Below are 16,417 nucleotides of genomic sequence, written 5' to 3'. Positions count from 1 at the left end.
GCCTGAATTGTACATCGGCTAATAGGAAAAGCGCATCAGTCTGCCAGGACCCTCCAACAACTGCTCCAGATGAAATATCAAACAGACATCATGTCAGTGCGTGCCTCACGGGCAAAAGAATTAAAATATTGAGCATTTCCCCGTATTTACTATTCAGCCAAATATGAGGAGAGGTATCCTTTGTGCAGCTCCTCCAGAAAAGAAACAATCATTCAATCTTTTTTAAAAAAACCCGTGTGAATTGTTGTAATTGTATTGTAATGAATTGTAAACCTCACGGCAAACTGAAGTGAGCTCTTTAACAAGTTCCAGAAGTAGCAACAGCCTGGATTCCAACAGTCTAGGCTTTTCAGCCTTGGGTAATCAATCAGAGGACAGGAAAGGAGTAAATTAAAGGTAACCCAGTACTCCCAACACCATTGATTTATAATTTATCACAGCAAGTGATGCACACGTTGATTGCCCACCTTCTTGAGGAAGTGTACAATCAACTGCTATTTATCCATGGCAGATATCTAACCTAGCGCCCATTTAAATTATTGAGGCGATGGAATCAAGACTAATTGTAACATTAGCTTTAGAAAAACATAACTCCAAAAGTAGAAATGCTGTGTTAGAAAATCACATAAAGGATTCAGGAGCCACATATAAATGCTTTCTGGATTATGCCCAGTTATGTATTACCAATTTGTCTATACAGCCACTCCCCTCCATTAGTGTGGATAATACAGAATTGGATACAGTCATTTACATGATGAAGGTGATGATAGTTATTACATGACATTGGTTTCACTAATTCCACCAAAGATTTTTTTTATTTCTTTGCCAGCTATCTTCCCTGTAAAGCCCGTTGTTATGCACGTAATTTTGTTTAGTTTTTGGGTTTTCTAATTTTTAAAAGCACAGATGTAGGCATGATGATTCATGTTTGGAAAGAGGTCCCTAATAATTCTGACTGAAAGGAAAGCTAAGACAGTAATTTATTTCGTGGTCCCAAAGATGAAGTTTCTGACTTTGCTTGTCTCTTCTGCAGCAACCATCCACTATGAGCTATGCAAGACACATCATTAAGAAAGAAGGCTTGGGATTCCAGGGCCTCAACAAAGGATTTACCGCAACTTTGGGACGCCATGGGATTTTTAACATGGTTTATTTTGGCTTCTACTACAATGTCAAAAACATTGTTCCTGTCAATCAGGTAACTATTTAATAGGGTAAAATCCTGGAAAATCCCATCAATGATAGATGTGGAGGCACTGCTGAACGCTTATCTAATTGCCTATTATCTAATTTGATCCTCATACCAGTTTTATGCACTGAGTGTTGTTATTCCTATTTCGAATCTGGAAACTGAAGCCTGAAAAGATCAAGTAAATTACCCAAGGTCACATAGTAAATAGCAAAGCAGAGACCTGAACCCAAGTCTAATGCCAAAATTCATCCCCTTGAAGAATGTGCTATTACACCTGAATGCTTTCTGTTTATCACTAGTAAGAATTTCTAGAAATGTGTTATTACTTCATTTTTATCTCTTAAGTATAACTTTCTCATAACAGTTGAAATTTTAATATCCCAAATAAAATTTTAGCTCATGGGGAAAAATGTCAACTTAATATTTAAATTTTACCTAGATATTAATTTTTAAATTCACTTGAGTTAATTAGGGTAGGTAGTATATCAACTTTTTTTAGGATCATTAGCTTTTTTTTTTTTAAGAGTGTGTTTATCTCCCTACAATCTTGTGAACAGAATATTACCAAACGTCTGTATCATCTGCCAGTCTGAGGAAGAGGAAATTGTTGATCAATGGAGTTCGTTTTGTTTTATTTTGTTGTTTTTGTTGAGATTATGCACAGCAAAACATACATCAATTCGATAGTTTCTACATGTACAGTTCAATGACATTGATTATATTCTTCAAGTTGCGCAACCACCCTCACCCTCCTTTTCTGAGTTGTTTCTCCCCCATTAACATGAACTCACTGCCCCCCCTAAGTTTCCTATCTAATCTTTCGAGTTGCTGTTGTCAATTTTGTCCCATATAGATAGTTCTTAAAAGAGCATAGTGCTCAAGGCAGACAAGGATCATATGCTTTGGATGTAAAATAAAAATAATAATGATAATTTTTGGAATGGTAGCTTACAAATGCCAGCATCCCTTCAGCTTCTTCAAGAAGATCACAGTAGCACATGATATGCTTTAAAACTGAGCATCTTTTTAGCTATAACATCACAGTATTTCACCCCACCATCAAATTGCTTGCTTGAAGCCCAATGCCATCCTGGAAAACACCAGTTGGGGAAACATTTTTCACATGCAGGCATTTTCCCATGGGAATTCAATTCTTAATTTTGCCTGGTAGAATAGTATTAAAGGATGCTTTGTAAATCATAAAAATATTTCAAATATGGCTATCACCAAACTTTTCAGTAAAGTTGATTATACCTGTCTTTGCCCAGCTCTCCCTTGTGTTATAGCAAAGACCAAGACTTATCTCAAGTAATAGCTGAATGCAAGATCTGTTCCACATTAACCATCTGTTGGCATTGCCTCAGCTTCACAAACCACAGTTGTTAACCAAGTTTCACTGTATTTGGAAATCTCATTTATTGAGTAGAAGCTTATGTTTCATTGGTCCGAGATCTCTGCTGATTGGCTGCGATGTATATTGATTGATAATTCTGAGTCCTGTGGCCTTCAGAGCTCTCCTACTGTCAAGCTCATCATAGTGTAAACACTCAGGTCCTGCGTGACATCAGAGGTCAACCCTTAAGACTCTGTGATTCTCTTTATCAAGAACCAGCTACATAATTTGCAGGGCCCAGTGCAAAATGAAATTGTGGGGCCACTTGTTCAAATACCATTTGACATTTCAAGACAGCAGCAGTACAGCATTAAACCAAGTCGGGGACTCTTCCAAAGACAGGGCCCTGTGTGACTGCACATTCACACCCCACGGAGTTGGCCCTGTTTTTTAGATTCTCAGACGTGTAATCCATGTAGTATGGGTGAGTGGCCTGCCTCCGTTTCTCCAGCTAGCCAAAGACTTCAGGCAGACAGAAATTACACACGATAGATAGATTGAATGTTCTTTTATTTGTCAATTTATATGTTATAAAACCACTTACTGGTGGTGCAAACAGTTAAGTGCTTGACTACTAAGGAAAGAAAGAAGGAAGTAAGGGAGGGAGGGAGGTGGAAAAGATTTTTTTTTTTTTTTAGCAGATACTAAAGAGATATGTTGGAAACCTGGTGGCATAGTGGTTAAGAGTTAAGCCTGCTAACCAAAAGGTCGGCAGTTTGAATCTACCAGACCCCTCTTGGAAACACTATGGGGCAGTTCTACTCTGTTGTATAGGGTCACTATGAGTCAGAATCAACTTGATGCCAATGGGTTTAAAGAAACATGTTGGCATTTAAGAAGGTCACTATATGAGCTGATACTGGTTTACAAGGTAGCTAGGAGAAAACGTACAGCTGAAGGGCTTATAGCTAGAACCGTAATGAGTCTGACCAAAAGCAGAGCTCCAGAGGAAAAAGAATTAAGGATTTTAAGGTCACATATAACACAATAGAATCTTTATATTAAGAAAGTGAAATATTTATTTGGAGAAATGATTCTGAAAATGGAAGTTTCCTCATTGCCAAGTTGCCTCAGCAGACTGCTGGAGCAGGCACGTTTGTGGGCAGTAACTAAAATCCTGACAATGACTTCAGCAGTGTAGAGAGGGTTCCACTACCCAGGAAACCCTCTGGAGAATATAGTAGAGCAGAAAATGTGTGAAGTGAACTGTTCTTCCTGTGTCTTACTATATCCAGGATCTGTTCAATTTTTGTTAATTATATTCATTGAACTGTCAACCAGCATTTTGCAAAAGGAATTCTGTGTTAACTAGCACTTCCCATATCTAGATTATGCTAGTTAGTAAGCAGTTATTAATCAAGTAACCAGGACCCGCAGAAGACTAAAAGTATTATCTGACTTTTTTCAAAGAAAGGATACATTTTGTTTACTATACTTTTTTAAAAATTAATATTGTATTTTGTTATAATTCTTATCATACTGAGAGCTTGTGACTAGAACATATTCCTGCAGCCCCCATTTAAAGTATTTAATAAGAAGAAATCTAGTGAAATATCATTTGTCATTGAAAAAAGTGAAAGTTGATCAAACTCCACTGCAGTTTGCTATACTGAGACACTAATGGAGAAAACCAAAGAACTACTTTCTGCATATTTGACTACTAACAATTTGACAGTGCTAAAATGTACCCTGTGGTTCAGAGGTAAGTCTCCAAGCTAAAAGAACCGATTCCTTTGCATTTAATGACTTGGGCACTTGTTCTCCTATATTGTGGGATGGGGAAAACACTGCACATAAAATTTGGAGTCAGCAGCTCTAAGTGTGAATTCTGACTTTCAGTCATTCATTTAACACATGTGTATTGAGTCTCTAACATGTGTCAAGCCCTGTGCCAGGCACTGGAGGATATAATGGTGAGAAGCTGTCTCAGAGCTTACAAGGCCATGGAGGTAACAGATAAAAACAAGTCAACAAACAAACACAATTATAAATGATGAAGGAAAAGAGTGAAGAGAGCACACAATAGAGAGCCCCAGTATAATGCTGGTGGTCACGGAAGGCTTCCATGGGGAGGTGACGTTTGAGCAAAAGAATGAGTTAGGATTCAGTAGATGACAGCAGATGGGGACATGCATTCCAGACATAAGGACCATCTTACGTGAAGACTCTAGAGAGGGAGGGAGCTGAGTGCCTTGGATAAAATAAAATAGCTCATGCAGCTGAAGCAAAAGGATGAAGACAGTAGTGTGGCTAGAGGGACATGTGGGGATCACATCATACCAGCTCTTGCAGGCCATGCCAAGCCTTCTTATTTTTATCTAAGGAGCATGGGAAGCTAACAAAGGTTTTTAAGGAGAGGAATTGTCTGGTCACATTTGTACTCTTAAAAGATCACTCTGACTGCAGTGTGGGGAGAGAAAGGAGTAGGGGTGGTGGTAAGGGAAAGGCATAGTGTACACTGGGAAATGATTTAAATTCAAAATCGTGGGGTCTTGCACTACAGTGTTCATGGTGGAGAAACAAAGTGGACAGATTTGAGGAATATTCAGGAGACAAAATATATTGAAAGTGGTGATGGAATATGTATGCATGCTGAGAAAAGGGAGGGAGTAAACATGACGCCTAGGTTTTCAGCTTGGACACCTGAAAACATAATGATGCTATTGACTGAGAAAGAAAACCAATGAAAGATAAACTGGTTTATGCAGAATAATATGAGCTCAGCCTGGAAGCTATGAGTTTAACTGCATTTGGAACTCCAAAATTCAGATGTTGAGTCAGGGGTTGGACGTGGGCTCTGGAGCTCGAGAGGAGATATCTGAGTTGGAGATAGACGTCATCAGCATACCTAAATGAGAGAGGAAGACTGTCACTTCCTGGTTGAATGAGCTTGGGCCCTTCGTTTCCTGCTCAGAGCTTCAGTTTTTTTATCTGTAGGTTGGAAAGCAAAGATTGTTCTTTGTACCTGGCAAGATTGTGTTGAGAATTCATATATGAAGTAGTTTGTGAACTTCAAGTTGCCATAGAACAGTTAAGCGTAATGGTGCTGTTGCCAGTGCTGGGGGAAGGAGGAGAGGTGGTGAGGCACGTGGTGGAAATAGTATGTATAACCGAACTCCCTGGTTGCAGACATAGTTAAGCGCTTGACTACTAGCCTAAAGTTTCGAACCCACCCAGAGGCACCTCTTATGTCAGGTCTGGCAATCTGCTTCCAAAAGGTCACAAGATTGAAAACCTATAGAGCAGTTCTACTAGGCACAGATGAGGTTGCTAGGAGTCAGAATGGACTCTAGGGCAACTAACAGAGCTGATCTGCGTGAGGAATTTTTCACCAGAACTAGTCCTTTTCACTTAAATGAACACTAAGTTTTGGGGTTTTTTTCTTTTCTTTCTTTTTTTTTTTTTTTTTTGTCTAGAACAAAGTCATCGACTTCATGTGTTATGTAATCTAAGCCTGATTCAGTACTAGGAAACCAGTATTCTTTAAATTTAAACCATAATAAATCAATCCTTTGTGAAGGGGAAGGTATGATAATCATTAAAACATGTTGAAGAACGTCACCAAGTTGTTATAAACCATGATGAGGAGGTGGTGTTCCTCGAAGGCTTTATTCCATCTTTGCTGTAGGCTGTCTCTGGCCATACGCTTTGGACGGTTTGTTTACAGGGTTATTGTTTCAATTCCCTCACCTAGCAATTGGTCATTCTGTTCTTCCAAGGGAATTTGAGACTTCACCAACTCTGACTGGCATGGGATAAGTCTAGCTTTCCTTTAATGTAATATTGTTTAAAAATCTGTAAGTTGTCTTGCAATCTTTTCCATTTTCTAAGCTTTTGATTTTACAAGAAACTGTTCATAATGATTATCTCTGGGAAGTGGGAATGGGGAGGGGCGTGTGTGTGTGTGTGTTTGAGAGAGAAAAAGAATTCAAGACTGAGCAGGAGAGAGCAAGCAGAAGCAGAGGGAAGGTACTTTTTCTTTAACCATCTAAGCTGTTGGAAGCTTTTTACATTAAGCATGTATTTAAAAATGATTACAAAATAAATCAGTGGAAAATTTAACATGACCTCATAAAATAGAGTGCCTAGTTTGTCTTTTTCTGTTTGACTCAGTTCTACAGCTGTATCTACAGCGCTCAAGTAGAACTTGAAACAGTAAACAGTAAACTTCAGTCAGACATCCACCCCTGAGGGAGAGAGGGTTTTTTAACTTTAACTTTTCAGAATCGTGCTCTCTTACAGATATGTTTTTCAAGTTACGGAAATGGCCTGACCGTCTGTGCCATTTGATTCTATTAAAACCATTTTTGTACACTCTGATTCTGCCTGATCTTCAGCACGATAACTGTCATTTAGAGAGAAGGAAACCAAATGGGAAATTAAGATCAGAGGTGAAAGTGACTGCAGTGATTTTTCTGAGGTCACACAGCAGGGGGTGGGAGAGACAAACCAGTCAGAGCTCTCCACCGTACACCACGTACTGCTTTAACCTTACATTTTACCTTCCATTTTGTCACCACATAAATTATCTCTTAAAAACAGTGACAAAAATTTAAATACGTGAAATAGCCAGAATACCCAGAAATATAACTACATTCCTCTTCTCCCTCATTCACCCTTGTGACGTTGTCCTCCCTTTTCACATTCTTAGTCTATAATCCATAGAAGCATGGAATTATAAGACACAGCTCTAGGATAACTGGGGGTTACTAATTTGAAAATGATGCCCTGTGTTATATATTCTTTCAGATTTATTTTTTAGAGTTGGCTGTTCCCATTGAATGGTGAATAAGTGGTTACAATAGAGAAAAGGTTGTTTTGGATATTAACTGACCATAAAATTCATGTAATGAAGGCATTCATTTACATCCTGCACTTAATGAAATGTCAGTATAAAGAATTATCCCATCTCCCCAGAAAGAGGCTGTCACTTCTCAAACTAGGAACAGATATTAATTAACTTAAATGCTGACATCTTTTTCAAATACCCATGGGAGTAAGCTTTCACTGCAAAAATGAATTTTTTTTCATTCCCATTCCAAGTTGGGGATGTTCAGAGCATATAATTTGCAATGTTGACGCAAATGAGAATTTTAAGATTAAAGTGTTACATCTCTTTAATAAGTTTGTCTTCTATTTCGATATTTACTGCTTTCCATATGTTCCAGAAGTAAAATAATAGTAGAAATCTTTGCCAAGGCTCATGGCTGTCAACGGCATTGAACTATGCTTTCAGTTTGTATCCTAATTAAAGATGTTTGCAGGTTATTTTTCCAAAAACAATAGACGTTTTGTTTTGAATTTTGCCATGATATAAATGACATATGTGGGTTAGAAATGTTCTAAGAAAGAACAATTTTTCATATGTTCAATCTTTCTTACTTAATAAGCCATTTTAGACCCGTCCCTGTGGTCGCTTTACTACAGACAGCATTAAGTCGAACATATTTTATTTTCTTCTAATGTAATGTCCAGAGAAGATGGCCTTTTAGAATTACAAATGTTTTTCTTTTCGGTTTTTAATATTTTATTTGTTTTGTAAATCCTGTAGAAAATCTGATGGTGGTGCCAGACACGCTTCAGTTTATCAGAAGAAATGTGGAAACGTGTTAGTTTCATGATTGAGCTCTGTATTCTTCCCTAAGGTGTGCACTGAGCTGAATGAAAAATGTACCTTTGGGTTTAAGTGGAAAACTTGGACAGATCTGTCTGTATTTTGAAGAGAAGAATCTCAGTAGAATTAGAACATAATAGGATTTAATTTATGACTATATATTTTTCTGATTCTCTCTTAGTTGATCATTAGTCTTACCAATCATCCGGTAATGGAAAGGGCAAGAGCATTAAAGTTTCATTAAGAACAACTCTCCTTTCTGGTAACCACTGGAGGAGAAAAGGGAAACTACAAGTATGTATTATCTATAAAGTTCCAGGATATGTGACACAAGATTCTGTGGTAAAAGTCGTATCTTTCATCGGCAGTTTGCACAGACTCCCTGGAGTGTGTGCGTTGGGGAGAAGGAAGGGGGAAGGCAGAGAGAAGGGGGGCAGGGGTTCAGATGCTTTCTTAAATAAACTTCAGGCCAAAATTTTCCAGTCAGGCACCACCCAAGTGGATGGAAATGAGGTGCAAGTACCTTTAGATTCTCAGTGGGTTCATTCTATTCATTCATTCCAAAAGTATCCATCGCACATCTACCATGTGCTAGGCACCGTCTTACTAAGCATCAGCACTGCCCCTTCCTTAATGGGGTTTACAGTTTAGTAAAGGAAACAGATGGAGGAAGTGGGGGTTCAGTGGCAGAATTCTCGCCTTTCATGCAGGACACTCAGGTTCCATTCCCTGACAATACACCTCATGCACAGCCACTGAGTAGAGGTTTGTGAGTTGCCAAAGAAAGGCCTGGAGATCTGCTTCTGAAAATCAGCCACTTAAAACCCTGTAGATTACAATCATCTGACCCTCAACTGATTATGGGAATGACACATGACAGGGCAGCATTTCATTCTGTGGGTATGGACTCGCCATCAGTCGAAGGTGATTCCATGGCAACTGGTTTCCAAAGGAGGCAATGAACAAATCATTACACAGGGAGCTGCAATTGTGATACATTCCATAAAAGACAACTATCAAGTTATTAGAATGTATAGAAGCCAAGGACCTTAAATCTAGACCTATCATGGGGTCAGGGCAAGGGGGCGGGGGTGTAGGAATGGTCTTCTTTTGGAAAGCATGTTTAGGTGGGACCTTAAGGATGACAGTTAGCCAGACCAAGATGAAGAACAGGGTGTGCGACTGCAAAAAGAGGCTTGGGGACCTGGGAGAAGATAAAGAATGTGGGTAGCTGGCACATGGTGAACTGGGGGGAAAGTAGAGGCTTCAGAGGTCAACTGGGACAGAATATTTTAGACATGTAATATTAGCAATTTACTCCCCTTAAATTATTTAACTGAGGGTGCAGATCCAACAAGCATATTACATAAGTGGAGCTAAATCTGTGTGGGAAAAGTTTATTTATAAAAGATGTCCAGAAGTAGACTGTCATGGAACAAACTTGCTTCAAAGAATTCTTCTGGATCAGCTGCCTACCTCAATATCAGAGCATCTCAGTGCATCCTTGTCCTGGCTTCTCAACCTTTAGAATTTTGTTTTGGGAACCTGCATTGTTAGTTTTCCTTGGAATCAGTGCCTTTATAGAGGCAAGAAACAGAACATGCCAAAACAGAAAAATCCTGCTGGGTTCCCAACCCCAAAAAAAACCCAAACTTATTGCTGTTGAGTAGATTCTGACTCATAGCGACTCTACAGAACAGAGTAGAAATGCCCCATAGGATTTCCAAGGAGTAGCTGGTGGATCCGAACTGCCAACCTTTTGGTGAGCAGCCGTAGCTCGCCATATCTCTTAACCACTGAGCCACCAGGGCTCCAAAGGAAATACATAAATACTTTCCTTCATTTTGCACGCTAATACCCAGTGACATAATTGACTCTCAGAAGGTATTTGTATTTTGGAAATAATGAAGTGATAACTTTTATGCTAACCCATTTTGCCATTGTATTTATTTTGTAATTTTGGCTAAGTGGGTTAGATCTTTGAGCTTATTTTCAGTTTGACAGCGCTTTAAAGAAATGCCGTTGTTGTTGAAGTAAGATGCTGTAGAGTTGGTTCTGACTCATAGGGACCCTATGTACCACAGAACAAAACACTGCCCGGTCCTGCACCATCCTCACAATCGTTGAGATGTTTGAGCCCATTGTTGCAGCCACAGTGTCAATCCATCTTGATGAGGGTCTTCTTTTTCACTGACTCTCTACTTTACCAAGCATGGTGCCATTCTTCAGGGACTGGTCCCTCCGGATAACATGTCCAAAGAACAGACAGCTTAGGGGGGAAAAGGAATTTTCATGGCTATTTTCTGAATGGCTACATTTAGATGTGGAGCTTTTAACAAGGACTTTGATTTCATTCCAAAGCCCAGAGCCTTGCAATGATAGGATCTTGGGAATACTCCACATTCCTTAAAGAATGCTTATCAATTAAACCCATCTCATTTTAGTTAGTGACCTTCTGTGGAGTAAGGAGCTAGCATTTCCTAAAATTATTTGACATGAAGAGAAAACAAACACTAACAGATTCTTCTGATAGCTGTGAAGTGGAAACAACTGTATTTTTAATTAAGTTTTAATAGCAGGCATTTTCACTGGGGACAAAACGGCATGATGCCATAACATCAAGGAAAAAAAAATACTTTTGTGAGAGCATATGAACAAAACAAAAAAGAGAGCCAAGGTAAGAGAGAATGACTCTACCCCTAGCTGACTTGGAGCCACTAAAACCAACAATATCTAAATGCAAATTTCCTCTTTAAAAAAAAAAAAAAATGCAGCTCATTCTCGCTCAAGCTGCCTCCTTGTTCAGTTACCAGGAGGCAACTATAATTTTAACGCACCACATCATTTTCATGACCACCATTGCCAGCTGTGGGCAAGGCAAAATGATGAGCTGCTATTATTTGCCTTGCGGTTGCTACCAGGTGCTTAACTAGCATGTGTATGTACCTCCTTTGTAATTTGCTTCTGAGACCTTGGTTCTTTGTTTATTATGTCTTTATAAAGGAGAGGGAAAGCATTTATTAAATACCTATGATGCGTCAGACTCAGTATATATACAACGATGAATGTGACATGGCACAATGCTGCCCTGTCAGAGGCTCTTGAGGAAGCCTGCAGAGAGCATATGAGTTCAGGAGCTGGAGGTTGAAGGGTGCTTACAGGTGGCCGTCTTCACTGGATCCTGTCAAAGGTCTGGTCCCAGGCAATTTGACCAAAGAACTCTTAATAATTGTACTGTTATTGTTGTTAGGTGTTGTCGAGTCAGTTTTCAACTCATAGTGACCTCATGTGACAAGAGTAGAACTGCCCCACAAGGTTTCCTAAGTTATAATCTTCATGAGAGCAGATCATCAGGTCTTTGACCCACAGAGCCACTGGGTGAGTTTGAACCACCAACCTTTTGGTTAGCAGCCATTGCGCTACCAGGGCTCCTAATCATCGTACTACACTCTTTCAAATGTGTAGATATCTGTGCATTTGAGTCTTTTTTATTTAGACTACTCCCAACAAGCAGGCCTTCCACATCTTCACCTAGTTCACCTGGCCCCTTGCCAGGTTGCCACATGGACTCATCTTCCACAGAAGAACAGCCTTTAGTTTAGCCAGATGAGAATCCCTCCATCTATACTTTCATCCATCCTCCATTCAATGTCTTATTAATTGGGATGTCCTGGTAGACTTTTCCAACTGATTTTCTGAAGTCAAAATGTGCAAGATGATTCAAAAGGAAATAAAACTTTCAAAGATTTATTACTAGAGTGAATTTTCTGTGGTTTCTTCTGGCAGGGATACATCAAGAGCCTAGTGTTTGTATCACCTCTTGCTCATAGCCTTGAAAGAACTGCATCATGATCACCATAATAGCTACTGATGACGTTATGTTGTTGTTGTTAGGTGCCATCGAGTTGGTTTTGACTCACAGCAACCATATGTGCGACAAAAGGAAACACTGCCTAGTCCTGCTCCATCCTCACAATTGTTGCTATATTTGAGCCCATTGTTGCAGCCACTGTGTCAGTCCATCTCATTGAGGGGCTTCCTCTTTTTCACTGACCCTCCACTTTACCAGGCATGATGTCCTTCTCCAGGGACTCACCCCTCCTGATAACATGTCCAGAGCATGTGAGACGAAGTTTCACCATCCTCGCTTCTAATGAGCATTCTGGCTGTACTTCTTCCAAGACAGATTTGTTCATTCTTCTGGCAGTCCATGGTATATTCAATATTCTTCTCCAACACCATAATCAAAGGCATCAATTCTTCTTCAGTCTTCATTATTCATTGTCCAACTTTCCCATGAATATGAGGTGATTGAAATTACCATGACTTGGATCAGGCACACCTTAATCCTCAAGGTGACATCTTTCCTTTTTAACACTTTAAAGAGGTCTTTTGCAGCAGATTTGCCCAATGCCATACATTGTGTGACTTCTTGACTGCTGCTTCCATGGGTGCTGATTGTGGATCCAAGTAAAATGAAATCCTTGACAACTTCAATGTTTTCTCCGTTTATCATGATATTGCCTATTGGTCCAGTTACAGGATTTTTGTTTTCTTTATGTTGAGGTGTAATCCATACTAAAGGCTATATTCTTTGATCTTCATCGGTAAGTGCTTCAAGTCTTCTTTGCTTTCAATACGCAAGGTTGTGTCATATCACCAGCTATTAATGAGTCTTCATCCAATCTTGATGCTTTATTCTTCTTCATATAGTCTGGCTTCTCAGATTATTTGCTCCACATACAAGTTGAATAAGTATGGTGAAAGAACACAACCCCAATGCACACCATTTCTGATTTTAAACCACTTGGTATCTCCTTGTTTTCTTCAAACGACTACCTCTTGATCTACACACAGTTTCCTCATGAGCACAATTAAGTGTTCTGGAATTCTCATTCTTCTCAATGTTGTCCATCATTTGGTATGATCCACACAGTCAAATGCCTTTGCATAGTCAATAAAACACAGGTAAACATCTTTCTGGTATTCTCTGCTTTCAGCCAAGATCCATCTGACATCAAGAATGATAGATGTCCCTTGTTCCAAGTCCTCTTCTGAATCCGGCTTGAATTTCTGAATGGTAATGTGCTACAAAGAGCCTGGGGTAAATTAAAGTATAAAATTTCTGTGTGCCCTTAGTACAAATTGAGCATTTGTAAGATTATGGAAATACCTCTCATAGGTTCTATTCAAACTCCTTTTGACTACGTGTTTGTTGTTGTTGTTGGGATCTATTAAGTCATTTTCAACTCATAGCTACCTCATGTGACAGAGTAGAAGTGCTCCATGGGGTTTTATTGCGGAAGCAGATCGCCAGGACTTTCTCCGACTGAATCACTGCATGGGTTCGAACCGCCAACCTTTTGGTTAGCAGCCAAGCACTTAACTGTTTGTGCTACCATGGCTCCTGGACTACACGTTTATATATAACTTAATTATTGAGTAATAAATTTATAAAATTTTCAATTCTTTTTGAAACGCCCTATCGTGGCCATGATGTTCTCTTCAACAAACAACTCATGAACCCATTTGAGGTAGACGGAGCAGAATAAAAGAGCTCTGCAAAGAAATACTTTCATGATACCTTGAAAATTATCCAGCTCCTCGTACTATGTTCTTTAATTTTCTTATCTAAAGGATTTTGTGGCAGTCTCCTTGAATTGCTTTTGAACAATAATTTCAGTTCTTCAGATGGAAAACCTATTTTAGCAATTTTTGACAAGCACCGTCAAACGCAGTCTACGCTAATCCAAAGCCAATCATGAACAGAAGACCTTCCTATCAATGTGCTCATTTTAAGGTTGTCTGGGGAACCAGGGTGGACCAACTTCAGGTTAGGTCATTACAGAATTTTTTAACATGACCCAGAGCCAAAGTCAGAGAGGATCTCAGATTTGGTGTGGTACCAGGGAGAATTAAAGAGTGAAGGAATTACAAGAAGCAAAGCAAGTGTGATTTGGGTTGGCAGAAGATGGGAAGAGGATTCTAGGACTAGACATTTATGTATATGTTAATGCCCCGTCACTGCACACTCTGTTCAACCTTGCCTTGTGGGGAGTAGCAGGCTTCCTGCCCAGTCTTCTCACCCCCTTCCGGTCCTCACTAGCTAACAAATCCTGCTCCCTATCTTCCCTAACCTCCTCCTTCTGTCATGTCTCTTTGTGGAATGTCTGCTTGAAGTTGCCAGACCCTAATCACAAAGGCCTGTGAGATGGGCAAAGGTTTGCTGTTTATCAAACTAGCAGCCAGCTGGCCAGTCACTAAGCAGGGCATCAGAGCCCGTGCCAGGGAAGGTAAAGGGGGGCACATATACTTCTCTTAATCAAAATATCTTGCCTCTGTGCATATTAACTCCTTAAGTCCCATTGCCTTAAATTACTGATGCTCTCGTTAGCTGCTGGGTGTATAGTTTGGTTGAGATGGTTAAATTAGTTACAAATACGTGGCAGGTTAATTGTTAACTATTTCGAGTCATTTGATAACTTGGCACCTTTCCTTGAACTTTTAGAGATTGTGGAATGCCACAGCCACCAACATTTTGTGCTGATTTTTTAGTATCTCTTGTTACACCGTGGGGAGTCCATAAATAATGTGTCCTGTTAGGGAAACTCATTCATCTCCCTAAAGAGGGGCTGGAGAACATGTCTCTCTTGCTCTACACTCACGCAAAGATCTCGTGTGGTGCAAACTGCCAGGCAGTTCTAGTTAGAGAAGCTGGTGTGAATTACCAGTTCTGGTATTTGCTAGTTAGCCATGTGTCCTTGGCAAGTTATATCTTCTGTCTGTATCAGTTTTCTCATTTGTCAAGTGGGATAGTAACATCAGCCTACAAATGTTTGCAGGGGAATTCAACTATAAAATAAACTATGAATATTTTATTTTGTATCTCCATCACAATATAAGGCCAATGCATGTAAGATCTCTTAATATTTCAGGCTACTCAGCTCCAGTTTAGTTATAAGCCACATATCTTACAAGGAACAAAAACAGAAAACGCTTATAAGAATAAAACCCATAGATGCAAAAATAATTTACTTGTAAATAAGTATTTAAAGGGAACTGTGTTTTTTAAGCATGAAGAAGAAAAGCCTATTTCAATAAAGGTTTGTAAATCCTGATGAATTACATACAGAATTGTGACATTTGCTTGCCTTTACCACTGGGCAAAGAACCAGAGTAAAATAGTTTAAGCTTATGCATGAGGAATGTAGGAGGCTAGGAGCAAGGGGAGTTTCCTGATTGGTGACTGTTGGAGAAAATTATGGAAGGAAGTTGGGAATTTTGAATAACAGAATGGATTCTCCATCAATAATGGTATTCAATTACATCATTTAGGTGTAATCCATCCTAAATACTTTACTTAGGCTAACTGATGTCCTGGTGGCATAGTGGTTAAGTGCTATGGCTGCTAACCAAAAGGTTGGCAGTTCGAATCCACCAGGCACCCCTTGGAAACTCCATGGGCAGTTCTACTCTGTCCTATAGGGTCACTCTGAGTCAGAATCAACTCGAGGGCAATGGGTTTGATTTTGGGGGGTTTTTCGTTAAGCGATACCCTCAGTTCACTTCTAATCTTGTGATTCTTGGATTTTATTTTCTACTGCTTTAAGTCTTTTCTTGGACTAAGAGGTGATCCCCTTGAATCTCCTTAGGTCGTTTAAATTAGAACACAGTCCTGAGAGGCAAGCATGAGCGTGTGTCTCTCATTCTACTTGTAGATGTGTGAAAGTTTCAGGCCTCCTCACTGCTTTGGCTTCTTTACCTCCAAATAATAGAATCTTAGCTCTCTTTTGAATAATTCAAAATTATATTCCTTTATAAGGTAGTGAATTTCTGTAAGCCTCAAGGATTTTCTTGAGGTTTAAATCACAGGAAGTGCTTAGCAAAATGCCTGGCATACAGTAAGTGTCATCACTACCATCATCACTTTCTTCCAGTTTTTAAAATAAATTAGTAGAAAAAGCAAAATAAGATTCCAAGGCCATGTGATACTCTAGTCAGAGGACTAGCTGCTAATGCATGGTGACTTCCTAAACACTCGAAGAGTGACTAAATTTTCAAGAGACAGAAGCTGGATACTGTGTCACACAACATTGGTGGTGAAACCCCAGGATTGTTGTTTATACAACCACCCTCCCTCTCTGGACTGTTACCTTCAAACCCAACACTAGCATCCAGTGTAGACCCAGCCGAGCAATTAACCACTTCACTACCAGGG

General features: G+C 39.5%; 1 protein-coding gene across 1 annotated transcript in view; it reads left to right on the top strand.

The window, feature by feature from the left end:
• Positions 1-16,417, top strand: part of SLC25A21 (solute carrier family 25 member 21) — a 162,822-nt gene that overhangs the window by 126,484 nt on the left and 19,921 nt on the right. The window contains exon 5 of the mRNA XM_003408461.3: positions 1,034-1,198. Within this exon, the coding sequence (XP_003408509.3) occupies positions 1,034-1,198 (165 nt within the window). The remainder of the gene's footprint in view (positions 1-1,033; positions 1,199-16,417) is intronic.

The sequence above is a fragment of the Loxodonta africana genome, chromosome 10, assembly GCF_030014295.1.
Source record: "Loxodonta africana isolate mLoxAfr1 chromosome 10, mLoxAfr1.hap2, whole genome shotgun sequence".
Lineage (NCBI taxonomy): Eukaryota > Metazoa > Chordata > Mammalia > Proboscidea > Elephantidae > Loxodonta > Loxodonta africana.
The sequence above is the reverse complement of the archived record's forward strand: the minus strand, read 5'-3'. Positions and strand labels throughout refer to the sequence as shown.